Source organism: Dipodomys merriami, unplaced genomic scaffold (assembly GCF_024711535.1).
Source record: "Dipodomys merriami isolate MVZ:Mamm:240054 unplaced genomic scaffold, mDipMer1.0.p SCAF_7, whole genome shotgun sequence".
Classification (NCBI taxonomy): domain Eukaryota; kingdom Metazoa; phylum Chordata; class Mammalia; order Rodentia; family Heteromyidae; genus Dipodomys; species Dipodomys merriami.
This window is the reverse complement of record NW_027206290.1, coordinates 59,767,531-59,790,227: the sequence shown is the minus strand read 5'-3', so window position 1 is coordinate 59,790,227 and position 22,697 is coordinate 59,767,531. Positions and strand designations below refer to the sequence as shown.

Sequence of the window (22,697 nt, the reverse complement as noted above, 5' to 3'; positions counted from 1 at the left end):
TTGAAGCAGCCATGAACAAGCCTACTGGGTCAGAGGGAATACACCATCATACCTCTTAATGGAAAGAATATAAAAGAATTCAGGATCCTGTCCTGTATCAAGCCTCTACTCTTGCCTTCGGTCCCATCATCATCTGGGACACAACAGCCAGTGATCCTGCTGAAAGGAAATCCAGAGGTCTTTCAAGTTCCCATGCCCTTCACACAGTCCTCATTTCACCCAGAGTGGAAGTCCAAATCTTTACAGTGGCAATAGAGTCTCGTGCCTTGGTGGCCTCAGATTCATCTGTTATTATCTCCAAGGCACATTCTGTTACAGCCCCTTGCTTATTGTTCCTTGACCTGGCTTCTCTTCACATTTTCTCACCTGCAATATTTGCATTTTCTCTTCCTTGGGCCTGGTACATTTTTGCCCTGGACATGCATGAAGCTCATTCTTCCTTTCCTTAAAAATCTCAACACAGACACCACCTACATTGTGGAACTTAGGCTCTTAATATTTCCTAAGATGACAAGATTTGTAAAATAAAATCAATTAGAAAATGTCCTCACTCCCTGCCCTGTTCCCTGTTTAATCATTTTTTAAATTTTTAACATTTTTAATTTTTTTTATTTTATTGTCAAGGTGATGTACAGAGGGTTTACAATTACACAAGTAAGATAGTGATTACATTTCTTGTCTACTTGTTACCCCTTCCCTCATTTTTCCCTCTTTCCCTCCCCCCAACCCCACCCAAGTTGTACAGATCATATTGTATCTTATTGTATGATCTATTGATCATATTGTATCATTGTTGCATAGCTCTGTGCATGCACACACACAACTACATAGATAACTATATATATATATATATATATATATATATATATAACTATAGATATATACAGATAGACACATAGAGTCACACACAAAATTATTTCTTACCTGTTGTCTGCCTGTGGCTCTAGTTTATGAGTGCTATATAGAAAGGATTTCTCTGTTGTTTCCTGTTAAATCTTCAGCAACTAGACCAGAACCTCTATATTGTAAGCATTCGATAATACTGTGGTGTAAATAAAAACTACCCATTGTTGTTTATCTGATACTTGAACTTTTACTTTTTTGTCAGTTGTAGAGCTTGAACTCTGGGCCTGAGTGCTGTCCCTGAGCTCTTCAGCTCAAGGCGAGTGCTCTACCACTTGAGCTACAGCGCCACTTCCAAACTATTTTATTTTATTTTATGTTGCTTATTATTAAATTTCTCATCTACTCACTTCAGTTTTTCAAGATTTAAAAAGTGCTGCTTATATAATACATAGGTTCCTTTATATCCTTAAAAGTATCCAATCCCCATGAACTAGGCACCAATGGGTCATACCTGTAATCCTCGCTCCTCAGGAGCCTCAGATCTGTAGGATCACAGTTCAAAACCAGTCTAAACCTGAGAGTCTGTGACTCTCTTACCTCCAGTTAACCAGAAAGAAGCCTGAAGTGGAGCTGTGGGCGAATAGGTACAGCATTAGCCTTGAACAACAACAACAAAAAAGCTAAGGAACAGTGCTCAGACCCTGAGTTCAAGGACCAGTACCAGCACAAATAAAAGCAGACTAGAGGCATGGCTGAAGTAGTAGAGTATTAGAGCACCAGCCTTAAGCAAAACAACCCTATAAGAACACAAGGTTCAACAGACAAAAATCTGAAGATGTCCGGTGTCCTGCTTCTTGTATATACATTGTTCTAATTTGGGGAGTGGAAGAGAAATAACAAAATGCTGAAATAAGGATACAGGATGACCCATTGTAACAATGAGAGGTCCAAGACAGTATGTTGAAAATAAACTTAACAACTTTGAGCGGGAAGAGTGAAGAGTAGAGAGGTGGGGAGGAAAGGGATGTTGGGGAAAAACAAAGGAGGGTATAACAATGTTCGATAGGAAATGGACTCATTACCTTGCTCATGTAACTGTAACCCCTATGTACAGTATCTTTACAATAAAAATATATATTAAACAATCTGAAGATGCTCTAAAACTGCTTATATATCGTTGAAGTATTTAGCCTCTAGCAAGAGAACTAATACACTAACTAGTATCTCATCAAATAAAAGAAATTGTCACCCCAAGGCCACCAACTAGAGAAACTCTCTTGTCATGTACCCATAATTCCAAAGAGGTCAAGAGCTGTTTTCCTATTTGTCTTTAGTATAAGTCTAGAATAAATAAGGAATCTTAGCTTAGAAATCCTTACATACAACTCACTCTGCCCCCTATCTTCCTACATGTGGAGGAATGCGGCTCATCCACACTAAGTGAAAATGAAATTACTAGTCTCTTCATATCACAGTCTAAAATCCTTTCTGAAAAATCACTATACTTTTTAAACATGCTAAAGGAATAAACCAGACAACAATCATATGATGACTCATAAAACACCATTTGCAATGCTAATTTCTCCAGTCTCTGTTTCGGCTTCAAATTACAAAAGTGCATCAGTCAGAAGTACAGGAATCTCCTTTCATTTTCAAAATAAAAGCTACATGTAGCAAAACTCTTTTTCTGCATGTCTTAGGACATCATGCCAGTGGAATTAGTAATGATTAGAATTAAGGATTGCTCCACACATGAAGACATAATATATTTTTACCCTCATAAAAATTCTGGTCAATCTTCACAAAAGCTGTCAAAATCCACATACAAAAATCCAAGGTTTGAAAAGTAATGTTTTCACACCACCCACACAGCAGGTTAATCCAACCTGGATCTTTAGATACACCACTTAACTAGTTACCAAACCTCCACAGCTTTGCTAAGCTTGTAACTCAAATCTGCATGTAGAGGCTTGGAGCAGGATCTTCTATTCATATTTTCTGGGATTGAATCCAGTTATGCAGTGGCAGGGCCTTGATCAAGTAGCTTAATTTCTCTGTCTTTAGGTGCTACATCTGGACAATGGCATTTCCAGCAGTACCTACCCTACTGTCCTGAGTGCTTATCCCATGCTGTTGTGAGATGTAAATAAGATTGCATGCAAAGCTTCAACAGTGCCAGACACCAGAGAACATTCTTCATGAAAGTGTCCCATTACCAACATTGGTCTTTAGAGAAATCTGCCTCCATGTCTGCTTTGGTGAAATGTGTGAGCTGAGAGGGTTTATGCCTGGTGGTTCAACACAGTAAAACCAGAACTTTAGGACTCCATAGAAGTCGATATTTATAATATATAATATACTCTATATAATATATTTATTTATATTTATTTGTTTATATGTATATATTACATACATATAAATGTTTATATAAAATATAATTATATTTATATATTTATTCATATATTTATTATATATAACAGTATATATTATAAAAATAATAACAATAAAATGAAACCTAGTATGTCCATTTTTCTATCTCACCATAATTCAAAAAATTATACCAACAGTGGACCCATTGCAACAATGATATGTACAAGTCGTTATGTCGAAAACGAACTTTACAACTTTGGTGCAGGGGAGGGGGGAGGGGGGAGAGGCAGGATTTGGTGGTGGGGGGCAGGGGAGGATGGGAAGGGATGGGAAAGGGAAACAAAAGAGGAGGCTACAATGCTTGATAAGAAATGTACTCATTATCTTGCCCATGTAATTGTAACCCCTCTGTACAGTATTTTCACAATAAAAAAAATTAAATGAAAAAATTATACCAACCCATTATCCACTATTTCATTCATAAATTCACAAACAGAATGATATATCAACATCAAAATGTAGGAATAACATAATGTCAACTTAACAGATAGTCTCTAAGACATGTGTATACACATACATATATATGTATTATAATAAGTGTATATAATAAGTGTATATAAATATATACATATTTATCATTTTCTAATTTTAGCATATATCAGTGACAATTACTAGAAAATGTTTTCATAGAGTTGCAGACTGTCATTTGAGATTGGTTAGACTAATCAACAAAATGATGTAAAAATAAGACTGGACTGTTTTTCTCTATTGGTTTTACAGTGCGTTCAGGAAAATCCCATGAGCAATGGACATCAGTTAGAGGAGTCAATCTGTTCTTTTTAGCATGACAACTGAATCATGTCCACAGATTAGCATGCAGAAAAAAAAAGTAATGCACATGACAAAAGATTATACCAATCCATTATATACTATCCCTTCATTTGTACTTTGACAAATAAAAATGATAGATCAGTGTAGGAATGACATAATGTCACTGAAACCATGCTTTTATGGCTAAAATAAACAAGTCATCAATATCTTTTGTTCAGTGCAATAGCAATCTTTATATAGCAGTCCAATGAGTTGAACCTGGTACCCACCCATTACATCCAGCACCAAAATCTGTGATGACTAAAAGATATTGCCATTTATTAAGCTGATTGTACAAGAAAAAACTGATCAAGGGTAACATGCTCTGGGAAAAAATATTTCTCTTTCTCACTCTCTCATTCCCTCTCTCTCTCTCTCTCTTTCTCTCTATCTATCTATACCATGTAAGAAAGAATAATCAGATAATTATAACTATGACCATGTATGTTGTCAGAAAGCAAATAAATGAATTGTTTTAACATCTTAGTAACTTGGTTATTTGGAGGCATTATACTGAGTTTTATAGGAAATAAAGGTTTTTGTGTAAAATCAAATATGTGTGTGCTTCTTTCAATAAGAGGAAAAAGACATTTTCCAAAGACTGTAAAACTAACTTTGCAATCTCTGTGTGTCACTATCTGTCTCTCTGACTCTCTGTCTCTGTCTCTCTCTCTCTTTTTCTCTTTCTCTCTTTTCTCACCCATCTCCTCTCTCTTGGTGCTAGCAGAAGGGCTTGAAAGTAGGGCCTTGCACTTCTTTTGTTATATTTTTATTGTAAAATACTGTACAGAGGAGTTACAGTTACATGAGTAAGGTAATGAGTACATTTCATATCAAGCATTGTTACCTCCTACTTTGTTTTCCCCCTACCATCCCTTCCCTTCCCACCTTTCCTACTCCTCCCTCCCCTCCCAAAGTTGTAAACTTTGTTTTCAACATAGTGTCTTGTACATCTCATTGTTACCATGGGTCAACCTACATACTTATTTTAGACTTTGTTATTTCCCTTCCCCTCCCCAAATTAGGAAAATGTAAATACAAGATTCAGGGCACTGGAATCAAATACGGTGAAAACAGGGGTTATACCATGAGGGAAGAAGATACAAAAAGAAACCAAAAAAATCACATGGTACATTATTAATACATTAAAAACAACAACAAGAAAGGCAAAACCACTTGTCTCTATCTTGGGGTTCATTTTGCTTAGCATCATCTTATATGGTCACATGTACATAGCTTTTGAGTTTTTTTGCTTGTCCTAGACATATACTAGTTATTGCAAATAAGAGAAACCATGGAACCTATGTTTCTTTGGTCCTGGCTTACTTCACTTAATATAATTTTTTCCAAGTCTTTCCATTTGCTAACAAATGGGGCAATGTCATTCTTTCTGATAGAGGCATAGAATTCCAAATATATATATATATATATATATATATATATATATATATATATATATGTCACATTTTCTTGATCCATTCATCTACTGAGGGGCATCTGGGTTGGTTCCATATCTTAACTATGGTAAATAATGCTGCGATAAACATAATTGTGCTGGTAGCTTTAGTATATAGCCTTGTTTGTGATCATTTGGGTAAACACCCAAAAGTGGGATTGCTGGGTCATAGTGGAGCTCTATGTGGAGTCTTTTGAGGAGCCTCCATACTGCTTTCCAAAGTGGTTGAACAAGTTTACATTTCCATCAACAACACAGTAGAGTTCCCTCTTTGCCACAATCCCTCCAGCATCTGTTGTTATTAGAGTTCTTGATTATAGCCATTCTAACTGGGGTGAGGTAGAATCTCAATGTTGTTTTGATTTGCATTTCTTTTATGGCTAGAGAGGTTGAACATTTCTTCATGTGTCTATTAGCCATTCTTATTTCCTCTTCAGAGAAGTTTCTCTTTAAGTCTTTAGCCCATATTTTTGTTGTTGGTGGTGGTGGTGGTGGGGCCTGAACTCTCGGCCTGGGCACTGTCCAGCTCAAGGTGAGTGCTCTAGCACTTGAGCCACAGCACCGCTTCCAGCTTTTTCTGCTTACGTGGTGCTAAGGAATCGAACCCAGGGCTTCATGCATGCAAGGCAGGCACTCTACCACTGAGCCACTTTCCCAAGTCCTAAAGTGGGCTAAAGCCCACTTATTTATTGGGCAGTTGTTTCTTTGAGGATTTGTTGCTGAAGGATTTAATTTTTTGAGTTCTAAGTATATTCTGAATATGAGACCTTTGTCCATTGTATGGCTAGTAAAAATCTTCTCTCAGTCTGTGGGCTATGTCCTTTGCCATGCAGAAGCTCTGCAGTTTCATGCAATCACATTTGTCCAACCTTTCTTTGATTTGTTGTGTTTTGGGGACTCTATTCAGAAAATTTTGGCCTGTGCCAAGGAGCCCTAGAGTTTCTTCTATTCCTTCTTGTAATGTTTTCAGGGTGTCTGCTTTGACTTCAAGGTATTTGATCCATTTGGAGTTGATTCTGTTGTAGGGTGATGTATAAGGATCTAGCTTTAGTTTACTACAGGTGTTTAACCAGTTTTTCCAGCACCATTTATTGAAGAGGCTGTCTTTCTTTCATTCTAAAATTTTAGCTCCCTTATCAAAGATTAAGTCTGTGGTTTCATTTCTGGGTCTTCAGTTCTATTCCATTGTTCCTCAGGTCTGTTGTTAACCTTGCACTTCTTACATGGCTTTTTCTCTCAAGACTGGTCCTATACCACATAATTATGTGAGCCACACCTCCACTTCATATATTATCTCTTTAAGGAAACATATCATCCTCAAAAAAAAGAACTAGGTTATATGGGGTGCCAGGCAGTGAAAATGGACAAGAAGCAAAAGAAATAGGTAAGAGCAACTAGAAGTTAATTCCTCTAAATATACAGAGAATGGGACAAACCTGCCAATCCTTGGCAACTTTCTTTCTTTCTGAGTCAGAAGGATTTCTGCTTCCATAGACAGTCAAATAACGAACCCTGTTTGGTCTAGCTAGGACAGGAATTAGGAAGTTGTGTCCACAGTTTAGTAGCTTAGCAATAAAAAGGTGCAAGAAGAAAATGATTCATTTATATTCAAAGAGTGAAATGATTGTAAGTAATCCAGGCTCAGCTTACTAACTTCATCCAAATAACTCCTAGGACTCTCCAGGGACTCCACCCTCCTTGTAATTCAGTGTGAGTCATGGGTTACCAATCATGGCCCAAAAAAAAAAAAAAATGTCTCAGTGCACACCACACTGTGAGATTCAAACATGGCTGTATGGTTACTTCATTCCTGGGCCATTTAGGAGACTCAGCCCTTTTGCTTTTGATCTGAATCAAAAATCCAGAAGCAGTTGAGCAAGCAGGGTTTTTTGAGTCTTCTTCCTTGATGGATATAGAAATGATTATAAAATCACAAATGGCTGTGAATCATGGAATAAATAGTGTCCGTGGTTAACCTTTCTCCATACCACTTTCCAAGGGCACTTTTGAAAGTATCTATCTGATTAGGCTATTATGGATTTAAGCTCGTCAGTGACTTCCCTGATTGGAATCCAGGTGGCCATCCTGAACATGATTTACCTGCCCTGCAGAGCATTCACTGAATACTCATTCATGTATTTATTGGGCACATTTTATATGTCGTTCACTACCCTAACCATTGAGACAATGGGAATGAACAAGGTAGAGGGAATTGGCATTCAGCCACACCCTACCCCTTACTGTCCCTGCCAGCTGAGCCTTCACCGCACTCTCTCATCGTTTCCAAGCTCTTCCTTCTGCTGGGAAGACTTTTTATTTCTGGTAAATACTTCCTGATTCTTCAAAATCTCTTTTTAAATTTCTTGTCTTGGGATAAGCTTTTCCTTTATTCAGAATGTTATCCTATTTATTCCAATACTTATTATTTCACTCTTTATAAGTATTATTCTGTATCTACAAAGGACTAGAGAGTAAATATGTTCAACAACTCTATTTCCAACTACTCAACTCTTACACTGAAGCACAAAAATTGTGGTCACTTTACTGGATAGGACAAATGTAGGGTGGTTTTTTAATCACGATAGGAAAGTCTAATCACTTAGATATTTGTGAATTGTGGTCCACAAGTCAGCTCTGGCCCCATGGACTGATTTTATAGTAAAGTTTTATTGAGATACATCTATCTTTGCTTGTCATGCATTGTCTAAGGCTGATTATTTTGTTGTTGTTGTTAATCATGGGGCTTGAACTTTGGGCCTGGGCGCTGTCCCTCAGCTTTTCAGCTCAAGGCTAGCGCTCTCCCACTTGAGCCACAGCACTACTTCTGGCTTTTTCTGTTTATGTGGTGCTAAGGAATAGAACCCAGGGCCTCATGCATGTGGGGCAAGCACTCTACCACTGAACCACCTTCCCAGCCCATAAAGCTTAAGTATTAGCAAATGCTTTTGTGATTTTATTGATCAGGATGCTATATAGATATTCATGTATATGTGTATGATAAGTTATATATGCATAGCTATATATACCCAACAATAAAATTATCATATATATTCATATCTATATATACCCAACAATAAAATTATTTTTGCATTTCACAATTTCTGTTAAAAATAACAGGGAAAGAGAAAAAATGTGCATTTATTTTTTTCATAGTTTTCTAATTTTTTTTCTTTTTTTATAGGGGAGTGAATTTGAATTACTATCTCAGTTTACTTGCTTTTAGCCTGAATAAATTCTTTGGTATTTTTTTCAAAGTGGCTTTCCTTTTATCAATTTCATCAAGTTTTTTCTTAGCTTGTATTGGCTTTATTCATGCTTCACTTTCTGTCTTTCAAACTTCAAACTGTAAGTCTGGACAGCTTCTTTGAGGTATATTCTAGGAGACAAAATCATGGGCTTGGAATTCTAAACACAGTTTTTTTTTTCACTTTTTTTTAAAATTTGTCGGTTGTGGGCCTTGAACTCTGGGCCTGGGCACTGTCCCTGTACTCTTCGGTTCAAGACTAGCACTCTACCACTTGAGCCACAGTGCCACTTCCAGTTTTCTGTGGTTAACTGGAGATAAGAGTCTAAGGGACATTCCTGCTAAGGCTGGCTTTGGATCGCAATCCTCAGATCTTAGCTTCCTGAGTAGCTAGAATTACAGGCATGAGCCACTGGTGTCCAGGTTCTCCACTTTTTGAAAAATGGCTTTTGCCAGCATAAGAGTCTAATCTTTCAGTATTTTGAATATGTCATCCCAATGCCTTCTGGCCGCCATTGTTTCTTCTCAGAAGAAAGCTGTCAGTCTTGGGTTTGTTTCTATGTTATGGATTGTTTTATTTGTCATCTTTTCTCTCACTATTTTGATGAGTGTGTGGGGGAAGATACTGGAATTGGAACTCAGGACCTTGCACTTGTTAAAGAGGTACTTTACCAATTCAGCCACCCCTACACAACCTTTTTTATTTTTGTTCTAGGTTTTGATTAGTATATATCCGTCCTACAACAAAGCATTTCATCGCGACATTTCCCTACATGAAACAATGTCTCCTGATCAACCTCTCCCTGTCTCTCTCTTCTTTGTCCCCCTTTGGGAATAGGTCTTGCTTTATTTTTTTCCCCAGTCTTGAACCTTAATCCTCTACATAGTTAGTTAACCGTGCTCAACTTATTTATTAAGATGATCTCTTACTATTGTTTTTCTAGGCTGGACTTAAACTGTGATCATTCCAGTCTCTATCTCCCAAATTGCTAAGGTTATAGATAGAGATACAAAACCTGGGCCATTTTTTTCCTCACTGTTTTAGTATAACATGTCTAGTAGTGAATCTATTTGCTTTATCTTATTTTGATAATAGGATATTATTAAGCTTTGAAGTATGAGTCTTGTGCATATTCAAATTTGGAGGAGTTTTCAGCCAATGTTCCTGGAAGTAATTTTACTATTCTTTTATCTGTCTGCCATATGCCCACTTGCACACCTGTTATAAATGTTTGTGTACCCCATGGTATAAAGCCCCATTGTTCACATTGTTCAAAGCCCCAGATGATTTTTATCATTTTGTTTATTATCTAAGATTTTTATTTTTGGCTTGCATAAACTCTCAAAGTTTTCTGGTACTTTTGCCTCTAGTTTAAATCTACTGTTGAATTTTCTAGTTCTTGTTTTATTTCTGTGATTATGCCTTTCAATTCCTTAACTTCCTTTTGGTTTGTTGTCATAAGTTATATTTCATTATTGATTTTTTTGTTTTCAGAGACACCATTACCATTATTTTCTAAAATTTCTTATACAGTGGTTTCCTTTAATTCTTGGAATATATGTATAGTAGTTACTTGGAAACCTTTGTTAAGTCCAACATTCAGGTGCTTCAGTTTCTGTTGCCTACTGTTTTCCACCTCTGGATAGTTCGTTTGTATGTTTCTTTACATGTCTTGTTTTTTTTTCAGTTTGTAACTGAACATTTAACATATCGTGGTAACTCTGGGTGTTAGTCACCCAGAATTGTTGTGTTTACTTGCTTTAGTGACCAGGCTGAACTATTTTCATAGCATCCACTTACCTCACAATGCAAAACCTGTGATGTTGTTTCTTAGAGAATGGTATATACACTGGAATGACCGTTTCATCAAGGCTCCCTCTGTCATTTGCTTAAGGTGATACTCTGTTAAGCCTAGTTTTGTAGGTTAGTCTACTACTTACTTGGCAGCTCCCTCTATTGGTTTTGCCAATGTGATGGGTTCATGAATTGCCTTACAACCCAATCCAGTGGAATTCATGATCCTTGGCACGGATCCTTTCATGAGATCAGTCTTTGAGGTTTGCTTTGCTTGTTTATCACCGATAAACTGGCGACCACCTACTGTTTAACTCATTGTTTATGTGGAACAACCTGTCTCCTCTCACTTGAATATTAACATCTCCATTGTTTAGAAGAACGAGCTTCAGCCTTGAATGAAAGTTCCTGCTCTCTGATCCAAATAAAATCAATGCTCTTAGAGAACTGGACGGTGCCCATTGTCTACTGAGTACCCCACAGAAACCACTTCTATAGGTAGACACACAAAGAATGTTATGGACAGTATGAATGGTCACTGGAAAAGCACAGTACTATCTCATCATTTGATTTTCTTCTTCTACCATGAAAATGGTGTCCTGCTGGGGGTAAGGACAGTTGGGCCACAGGATCCCTAGTGCACTATGCCTATAGCAAGTCTTTGCCGTAAGAGTAGACATTCAATTCAGGAAAGGAATTCCCAAATCTCAACCATTTTTGCATGGAGTTTAACTTCTGTCCAAAAGAAAAAGAGAGCTGTGGATAATAAGAAAGGCTGGCAGATTTCCCTTGTAGGGAAATGCCAGGGAGGGGAAAGCTCCATCTTCTTAGCCCCACTGGCTCAGAGTAGAAATTTTTTTTCAGGCTGGGTTTGAAAGAGGAGAAGTGGAAGGGAGTAGGTTATGCCTTATTGCCACGAACTCCTTGTTCTTTTAAGACCTTTATCTTGGATAAATGTTTCATTTGCTGTATGCCCTTAAGACAATTTCCTACCATGTTTAAAAGTTGCATTTTGATGATTGTTGCCAGTTATGTTCATTTTAATTCTGAAGAAGGTCCATGGAGTTCTTCATGACCCTCATTAGCGAAATGGCCTCCCACAGATATTTCACCACTTAACACCAGATACAGTATAATACTTCAAGTAAGTCTACTTCTTCATAACACTCACAGTGATTTTTGTTTCCTTGCTTACAACATGACTGCCACAATAAACCAGGATATTAGTTCCTCACATGTCTTTGGAAGTCTGTGTTCTCTCTGAGAAGTTGTCTGAGGAGATAACTATAGAGGGGCATAATACCTACTCTTGAACCTAATGGGGAAAACTGTACACATTCCACTTCAGAGAGGAACAAGACCTTCTTTTCACCAGTCCTCTGGGTTTCCTTTGATATTTCAACATACAGAACAAATCTTATCACGACGCTTCCTGTCCTTTCAGTGTGACAAAGGCCTGAACACCATCACTTCCTTCTCATTTTTACATCAACTTTCCAAAGACTGACAAGCAATATAATGGAGCATGCCATGACACTTGAGCAAGCAGACATCCTGAAGACACATTTGCTTGTGAATGGGAAGAGGATCTGCAGCATTCACTTGATTTTACTTGGTTTTGTTGTTGGTTTTGTTGTTGTTGTTTTATTGGTACTGGGTATTATGTAATCTAAGAATGAATTCTATCACCAAGCTATATCTTCTTATTCTTCTCATTCTCTGTGTGTGTGTGTGTGTGTGTGTGTGTGTGTGTGTGTGTGAGTGTGTATACACATATATGCTTCCAAACCGTCTTTATCAACTCCATTGAACATTTCAGATATTTGAGGGCCAGAGAGATTAATGGATGTGCACAAGGTCACACAGTCAGTAAATGAACCCAGACAGTCTGGTTTACACGCAGATCTTCTCCAGCATGATGCTTTACCACCGATCAAGTCTGGCCTGTAATTCAACCTACTTTAGAAAGCCACTCCTGTTTATCTTATGTGATCTGCTTCTTTGTGGACCATCCTTTTGACATTTACATATTGCTTTATATTATAGTCATTTGTATGAGCACCCCCACCCAATAGTACACACACCATTGCGGCTTTGAGAGAATGAGACTGTATTTATTGATTTTTGTATACTTTTTATGTTAGCCTAGGACTGTACAAAATAGACAGCCAGTAACAGATCCTGCCATATTGAATAAAAGGGCAACATCCATAAGGATGACTCCTCCTTGTATGCCCCAACATCTGTTTACTTCTACATGTAGCACTTTTGCAGGAAGCAAACACACTCCAGAGTGTCACCATGTCCCAAATGACTAGGCACAATGGACAAAGCGGCTCACAATCTGTTTAATTAAAAGAAAGTGAAAGTTAGAGCAAGTCAAAGCATATTACAGATAACAAGACTGAGTCAGCAGTAATAATACATGTTTCAATAGCACAAACTTATTAAGCAAGATGTTCTGTTTCATCATTTTAATAGGACAAAACATCAAATTTCAAAATAAGCATCAAAGCCCAGATTGAGAAATACTGTCCAAAAGGTATGACTGATTAATTTAAAATAAAGGAACATTGTACATAAATCATTTTCCATCTTGTTATGAAAGACTTGGATATAACCAAGGAGCATGTTTTCCATGGAGATCTCCCAATTTCTCTCTGTGAATTCAAATTTAAATTAAATATTACATGGAAATATAGAAGTATACAAGAGAAATGAAAGAAGACATTGGTGGGGACTAATGCACATTGCTGAAAATGTCTGCTTTGTCATAATATTCTTGCAGAACACATCACAGGTACAAAACAATAGCTATTCATGCCTAACCTGTGTTACACATAGGTGGACCATCTGTTCTTACAAAGCAAGCTTGCTTCAGAGCTAATTCAGATATTGCTCATGAATTTCAAGGGAAATTCTCTACTTAATTCAGCCACATGAAGAGTTTATAAAGATGGAAATGCAGGAGAATGGCAAATTGATCATCCTCTTAGCCTGGCCTTGAGTGCCAATGAATTTTATTTCTTCGCATGCTCCTGTACAATCTAGCCTCCTATACATCAGCCAAATGATTCCTGTGTGAACAGTTTAAAACAAGATTCTGATTGAAACAAAGCTGCCTTTATTTACCCTTCTTTCCCATGGTACCCATAAAAGTGCTTTGCCCACAATCTTTTTCCCTTTTCATCATTGGCTTTTCAACTAATAATGGCTTTAGTATCTTTTGAAAATTCTCTCTCCTTAAATGAATCTTATTTCACCTTCTACTATGATAAGAAGTTCAAGTCAATAACATTCATTTCATTAGAGGGTATAAAATAATTCTGTTTATCCTTTTCAATGTTTAATTTCTAGTTTTTTTTTCCAAGAAGCTTTTACGATCTTAAGTGCATTCTTTCAAATTTTAAAGACTGAAAGTTGGGCTGGGAAGGTGGCTCAGTGGTAGAGTGCTTGCCTTGCATGCATGAGGCCCTGGGTTCGATTCCTCAGCACCACATAAGCAAAAAGAAAAAGAAGCCGGCAGTGGCGCTGTGGCTCAAGCAGTAGAGTGCTAGCCTTGAGCTGAAGAGCTAAGGGACAGCGCCCAGGCCTAGAGTTCAGTCCCCACGACCGGACCCCCCCCCCCAAAGACTGAAAGTTCAAGCTTCCAAGCCACATTATATACTTCTAATTGGAAATTGCTCATCTTGGATTTTCTTTTCTATTTTCAGCAAAATGGGAAGCCCTATGTTCACAATGCCGCTATTGAGCCCTTAGAGGAAGCACCTCTCTATACTTTGGTTTTAACTTACATGGGCTATGGAATTGGAGCCCTATTTGGTTATCTGAGAGACTTCCTGAGAAACTGGGGATTCGAGAAGTGCAATGGAGCTGTAGAGAGAGAAGAACAAAAAGTACGTATGTGCCCCTCCTCCAATTTTGCCAATGCTTATGCTTCTCTAAAATCTTCTCAAGAAGTGTGACACAGGGTAAAGAGCCTAGAAAAAAATGACACACACAAGGTCTATTCTGAATAAATTCTACTCATCTCCACCTGCTGAACTCCATCCTCTGGATGCCTGTGGAATTGTTCTTGGTTGTTTTTAAATGAACATTTATTAAGCAACTAGTAATTGTCAGACATGGGACTTAAGATTTTCTGTACAGAGCTATGTTTAATTTACATAATGATCCCATGAGATCATTAACATCTATTATGCCGCAGCAAACATATGCTCAAAACTTGCTTAAAGCAGGAGGGACAGTAATAATGAAGTTAAGGCTAGGCATGGTGGTACACACCATGTCATTGTAAAGAAAAAAAATCAAAATATAAAAGCAAGGCACACTTGAAGCAAGTTTTATTTTGTTGTATTTTCTTTATATATTATAAATATTTATTTAAGCTTGTTGCAGTTTGAAGCAAATTTCCAAAATGTATGCTCAATCATTAAATGTTTACAGAGTTTTTTTTTTAAAAAAGCACGATTGTACTTGGGTTTTAGTAGTAGGAGTATTATCTATGTTCTTTCCTGAAATAAGAAAGTGTGTCTGAGTAAAAAATGACATTTTTTATTATCTAGGTGAGGGCTTCCCAATTGTTGCCCTACTCGTATGTTTCACTGGAGACTAGTCTATGTATAATAGGAAATTTAACAGTATTTCTGGACTCTTACACTAGATTACCTGTCAGCATCAATTCCCATACTCTATGATCATTAAGTATTTCTTCAGATACAGCCAAATGTTTCTCCCAGAGCACATAAGCTCCCACAGTTTAGGCCACCTACTAGTGATGTCCATAATTAACCTATTTAAAAATAAACTATATCATCTTGTTTTCCCATGCAAGAAAAAGACAAACTAGAAAATAACTAGAGCTCTACGAAGAGCCTGCGTTGTGTTAATATGGTTTCCATATTGATTTTGAAAGGATTTTATGATGGTGTGAATTTATCTTTTAGTTCTGAAGATTGCTTTGGGGTAGTTCAAATATGAGTATAGACCATTCCCCTATGAAGGAGCCTTAGCTATATTTCAGCAAAGAACACAGTGTAGCAAGAGAACCTCAGGGCATGCCATTTAGCAAGTATTGCGAGTTCTACTAATGACCACATAAACGACTATTATTATGAGACACAACTACCAACAAATCAAATGTGATACTTCTTTTGGAATTTTCTTAAACCAAGTACATTTTTACCTTCAGAAGAAAATCATATCCAGCCCAGTTTCTCTCCTCTTTCTCTTTTGTTTTCTTTCTTTTCAACAAGTATTTATTATGTTTGGCAGTACCAGAGTAAAAACACAAGATTTTATACTTGCCAGGTTATGTATGGATCCCGATCCATGTTTTAAGTAATTAATTTAATAAAGCTTAATTAATTAATTTAGCTTTCATCCAGATTGGTCTTAGACTATAATCCTCTTACTTTTGTCTCCCAAGCAGCTGAGATTACAGGTGTGTACCACTATGCCTGGCCCTAACTTCATTATTGCTATCCCTCCTACTTTAAGCAAGTTTTGAGCATATGTTTGCTGCTGTGTAATAGATGTTAGTACTTATAGAAGAAAAAACAGTTCCTGCCATCAGAAAAGTTGAAGTCTGATGTGCAAAAAGATTCAGAAATCACTCCTTTGCTAAAAAGCAATATTGGGGAAGAAGAATGAAAGCTACAGAGATCTGTGCTCTGTGATTCCTTTAGAAAATTCTGAAGTCATGATGCTGAGGCTTGAGTGATAAGTTTACCAAATCAGCAAGTGTGTAAAGAAGACAATTTTAGCAAGTGAGCATGACCTGTCCCAAAGTATGTGTTAATTCACTAATCAAGGAAGGTTCCTTTAGAGCAGGTATTTTGTTCTAGGCAACGTGGTTAAAAAATAAATAAAAAACCCAGGCACCCATAGCTCCTCACTTTCAATAGTTAACTATAAACAACAACAACAAATGGTCAACAGAAGTTGAGAGGAATGAGCCCAGTACACGGGATCAGAGGAGCAATGAGAAAAGTCCAACCTGAACTGTGTGTTCAATGAAATCTCTGGGGCAAAATAGAAAGTCAAATTGAGATTTGAAAACTGAAGGACAAATAGCAGAGAGGAGGATGAATTGAGATTGTGGAGAGAAGGGACTTCGGAAGAAGGAATGTGGGCCAGGGGAATCCAAGGAAAGAGAGAGCATTGTGTACTCAAGGAATTCCGATGACCAGAGTGTGCTGAGTGGGAGTGGACTATGTGAGGAGAAAGACTGCGTGAGAGGCAAGCTGGAGCTAGACTATAATGCGTTTTTATAAGCTATGCACATTTGCTACAAAAACAATAAGAAAGCATTGAAGGATTTCAAGTAAAAGAATGCATATTTGAAGATTTAGAAAAATCATTCTCTGTGTAACATTGAGAAGTAGATTGCAGAGAAACAATCTAGACAAAAAAAAAAATTCCAGGCAAGATAGTTGAGCTGGAACCAAGACAATAACAATAAGGTAGTGATAAAAGATAAGCCAAGAGCTGCCAAAGGGGTAGAACTAAAGATGGTTGATATGACTTGGGAATTAGGGAGTTGTACAAATCAAAGACCACACCCAGGACTGCAATTAAGTAGAAGGTGTTGACATTTATGGAGATGGGAAGAATAGAGCAGACTGATACAGCTGAAAGTAGGGTGGAGAGGGGGGGAATGGTCAATGTTTTCTTTGCCAAGTTGAATTTAAAGAATTGACATTTAAAGAGAGATGTAAAGTACCAAAGAAGGGTCTCGGATCCTGGTCATCTTTATTGTATCTTCAGCATATCAATATTAATCTATGTCAGAGTAGTACACAAAATCTCTTATGACAGACCCGGGGGTGGGGGAAGGGGAGAAAAGGTAAGAAAACACATTTCAGACAACTGAGAGCAGTCAGAGATGGAATTCCAGTTCAAGACTAGAAGCAAAGTGATGATAAAGTTTACAATGGCTTACTAAAGAGATTGTCTGTGTGTGACATAGAGATAGACTAAAAGAGGAACAAATTACAGAGATATTTAGAAAATAATAAACACATTTTATATGGAAGACAAAAGAGGAAGAACACAAGGTAATCCCAAAGTTCTTGCTTGGTCAGGCATACAGATGGTCGTGTCACATTCATCATAGTAGAATGTTCTTATATTGACAAATTATCATGATGGCAGACACAGGGAAGCCCTTGGTTCTTTTTTTAAAAAAAAACAAATGAGCGTAACAATACTGTAAAAGCTGATCATTGGGAATGCAGAATATATTTTCCCGCAAGACAAACTAGCCATGGGCAAAATGAAACCAGAAAAGAAAGCGTATTTATCAAGTCCATTGAAGAAGAAAATTATGTTCTCTCCAAAATCACAGAGAGATACTTTCATTTCCAGTTTTACTCTTTTTTCTTTTTCTTAATTAAATATAAGAACTCATTAATCTGTTTTTTCTATTTTCTTTATAACCACAATGACATCTCTCATATCAGATGATCCATTCAAACTGAACTCTTATCCTAACTAGTCTTTGCATTTTTCAAGTTCTAATTCCTAGCCCAAATACTCAAATGAACCCCATAGTACAAAGGCTCTGATAATATCTACTCTACTTGAGCATTAAGTGAAAAAAGAACAGAAATTTCAAAACTACTTCTTAAGCTAGAGCCCTGACCCCCAGATAGACTCCACTCTAGTGGAGTCTAACAAGGAAAGGACAACACAGATAGAAACAAATTGTAAATATTTATCTTAAATCTTCTCTTAGTTTTTCACTTAGGGCCCATTCTATAAGTTTCTTCTGTTGCTAGTTTTTGTTATTGCTATGATTCTTGTTATTGTTGTTATTGTTTAAATCAAAGGCAACTTTAGCATTGAAATACAATTTCTCAAAGTCTCCGATTGAGTTACTTTCCTAACAATGTAACACTCTAACTTGGAAAAGCCCAGAGGTCCACAAACATAATGAATGCCAGTTTTATTAGAGATTATTTTTTTAAACTTCAAGCACAACCCATTCTACAGCTCCACATTTCTGAAGCAACAATATTCAACAGCTTCTGTAAGACCTGTTATGTAACATAAGTATAAGGCATTGTTTAAGTATAAAGCATTGCAATTACAAATCTGTGTTCATACTAGATGCAGAGTCCCAGGGACTTACACAGGTACATCCCAGACACTTCTACTTCATGCTCAGAGATTTTTCCAGCAAGTAGTAACTAAAAAAGGTTTGAAGACAAATATCCAAATGTTTACATTCATTGAACCTTGTCTTCTATGATAGGCAAAAAAGGTACAATTGATTTTGAAGAGGTGGAGCTGTGTTCATTAACTAGTATATTAACTAGTACACATTCAGTTTGTGGAATGAGTGGATTGTGCTAAGTCTTAAAGACAAACACTAAACTTGTATTCTTTCCTCTTTCCTTTCTGTTATGGAAATAGTGCCTAAAATAATGCATAAATGCCTACTATATTCTCCCTGAACTTTTTATGCACAACTACACTTGCATTCACTTCCACATATCTCTCCTGTCCTTAACCCAAACAGGATTATTATCATTCATAACAGGTAACTTACTTTTTTTGTCTAATCTGATGTTAGATTAGTTACCTGAAGTTATATTAATTACCTAGAGTAATTAATATAATCTAATTTAATTACCTAATCTAATTACCTGGAGTATCTACTTGGAGATGTCTGTGTCACTTTAGGATTTCTTCATTCCTTTTAGTAGCTGAATGATGGTATTCCATAATGTGGATAAATTATGGGTTTTCATTTATATTTCCTTATTATTTTTGCAAATAATTTATCAATGAATAGCATTTGTATTTGTGTCAGGATAATTCCTAAAAGTGGCTTTCTGGGTCTAATGAATGCATATTTAACTTTTGAGGAATATTGCTTAATTGACTTTCAAAATATTTTGCATAGCTAAGCTCAAGTGAGCAAAATCTGAAAGTGCTTCCTTGATAACATTTGATAACATATTATCAGAAAATATTTCAATCTGATGAGTGAATACTTTCATTCATGCCTTAATTTGTGTTCTCTTAATAGTGAAACTGAGTTGCTTTACATATGCTTTTTTCTCATTCATACCTATTTTTCTTGAGTGACCTGTTTATAGTCTTTTTATAACTTTATTAATTTAATTTTCTTAATGATTTAGAATTCTCCTCTGTATTTTTATAACAGTAATCAATCCACCTAACTGCATTTTAACTAAGATAATTGGCTTTTCCTTGGCTCTTAGCTCTATTTACATATATTTAGCTACCTATAAAATTTTAAGTCAAATATTTCTTTAATAGTTTCTTTATTGTTACTATTCTTTTCCAGAAAGGGAGATTAGTTATGTGGAGGGTAGTTTTCATATTAAACTTACAATAATGTTTCCTTAGTTTTACTTAAAAATTTCTTGATTTGGGGCATTTATTTCCCATATTTATTCAGAAAACACAATTTGCATTTATTTCTATGTGCTCTGTAAGGTAGAAAGACAATTTTTGAAAGATATTCCTAGCTATCCCCAAATTATCAGACATCTTAATTTACTATCGTAAAATATCAATCGTAAAAGATCAATAGATCACTCCACAAGTTTAAGGTAACTCTTAACTTGTTTCATGATAAATACTTGAGAAATAACTTGCATTTTGAAAATAGAACTTGTCCCTTAAAGTGGCTAGTTAAATCTATACGTTAACTTAGGAAATTTTTATGTTTTCATAATATTTAGTCTTTCCAGTCAGAAATACATATGCCTCTCCATCTCTGCATACTTCTTATATTTTTAATAAAGTTTAATGCTTCATAAAAGTCTTACCATTTCCTTTTATCTGGATAGGACTCTTATTATAGTGATATTTTATTAATGACTTTTTCCCCATAACCATCTTCTACTTAGTTGTTGATAGTAAATAATAGAAAGCCAACTGATATTTTCATATTTTGATCTCAAATATACTACCTTAATGAATTTTCTCCTTCACAGTTTCTCATGTGGTTCTATTAGAATTTCTGGGAATTTTCCATATGCAACATACACACACACACACAAAACTATACATTGTTCTGCATTCTGATGTATATGCAGTGTTGCTTATTCCTTTAGATTTACTTTTTTGACTACTCAAGAGATTATATAAGATTTCAACCCTGTTTAATACTTATAACCATATTTTGATATATAAGTATCTTCACTTCATGATAGTACTTTCTTTCTAATCTATTTCAAGCATATAAAAGTTCTAAATAAAGCCTGGGGCTAGTGGCTCATACCTCTAATTCTGCATTCGTTTCTTGACATAGCTAAATGCATGATTTTAAATTCAAAGTAATATTCCATAATAATCACCTCTATCAGTGCCAGAAAAGTATGGAAGCAATCTCTTATTTCCTTATAGATAAACTATCTTCACTCTTCTTTAAACATGGTTAGGATTTCTCTTTCTTACCCTTGGAGATCTGAAAAGGAAGTAGGATGTATCATGATATGAAATTTTACTTGTTTTCTCTAGCCAGTACTTTGAATTCAAATTTTCCTTCATGTCTAGAAATGTCCTGTTTCTCTTCTTTCTACTTCACTTCATTTTTCTCCTCTTTCTCCCCCTCTTGCCTTCTTTCAATTTTTTCATGTCTATCAGTGAGATACCAGCTCTTTTGACATCTGTCCTAATATGTCTTTTGATTATTTTCCTTCAAATATTTTCTTGTTAATTTTCACTATATTCTAGAAAAGGACTGAATTTAATAGTATTTTGCTTTTAAGCTGTGTCCTTTCTACTCTTGAACTGCTAAAGGATGCATTGTTCTGCAACATTCCTATATACATACCTATATTTTATATCTGAATTTATTTACACACATATGTATGCTAGTCTATGATAGAAGTGAAACAGAATGAGTTGCCAGGACCAAAAGCTAGTCATCTTGTTGTCTAGGCTCCCCATTTGTACACTGGGGCATTGCTGTACCTTTCAGTTCCTACTGCTTACCACAGTAAGCAGTAAGTTTGTTTGCTTGTTTATTTGTTTGCATTTATCAGTCCAATAGGAGAAGGATAAAGGGATCTACCTTCCCAAATTAGTCCTTGTGAATATGAAGTTGTCATATACAGCAATTCACTCCCAACTTACAGTTGTTAGCTGTATGTCCATACCAAACTTCCCTGCAAATGTTTTGGGTTATAGTATCCTGTTTTTTGTTTTTTTTTTTTGTTTTTACTTATCCATTGATTAGACCATGTTTGTGGTCTGTGTTTATTTTTATTCTTCAGAATTTCTGATGAATTAATGACAATCTTGATTGCTTTACTAGGCATTTATAACCTCATTATAATCTTTATTTTTATTCATTTTATGATATTGTAGAGAATCCATACATGTACTTGAGTCTGGGATCTTTATCCATTGCCATCCACATTAGTTGGGTTTGCATCTTTGTGATAAAATGTCTGAGAAAATCAACTTAAAAGAGTAGCTACTTCAGACTCATAGATTCAGACTTGAGGTTCCAGAAGTTTATGTTGACTTGGCTCCATTATTTTGGGCTCATAACAAGTCAGAACATTATTGTGAGAAACTCAAGGTAAAATAAAGCTGCTTATCTTATGGCACCATGAAAGCAAAGGAAAAAGACAGGAGGGAGACAGGGCTGAGGTCTTAAGGGTCTTGTGTCCTTGAGGTCTTGAAGGGCATAACTGACCCCAATGACCCAACTTCCTTCAACCTCCTTAAGATTTCATGATTTTCCAATAGTGCCATGGGCTGCCAATCATATGATCCTTTGAAGAACACTTAAAATCCCGAATCACAATACCAACTAATTCTTTTGAAATGAAAATTAAACATGCCATACTTCCTTTGATTGTTTCATGCTTTGAAGAACTGTTTTAAATACAGTTTCCCTCTCAAGAAACTAAAGCTGTTATTCTGAGCTTTACTATAAGAGAAAAAGATTTTTCCCAACAGGAAATAACAACATAAAAGGAACTGTTGAGCAATGACTGTAGTATCCATGAGACACAAATGAATAACTGGTGTTTGATAATGGCTGATTCTCTCCGCCCCTTCCCCTGCTTCCCCTTCTCTGAAGCAGTGGTTGTGTGAGCTACTGAAAAAAAGGAGCAGTGAAA

At 36.2% G+C, this 22,697-nt stretch overlaps 1 protein-coding gene across 1 annotated transcript in view; it reads left to right on the top strand.

Moving 5' to 3' along the window:
- Window positions 1–22,697, top strand: part of Sptlc3 (serine palmitoyltransferase long chain base subunit 3) — a 115,571-nt gene that overhangs the window by 13,552 nt on the left and 79,322 nt on the right. The window contains exon 3 of the mRNA XM_070006737.1: window positions 14,295–14,477. Coding sequence (XP_069862838.1) covers window positions 14,295–14,477 — 183 coding nt within the window. The remainder of the gene's footprint in view (window positions 1–14,294; window positions 14,478–22,697) is intronic.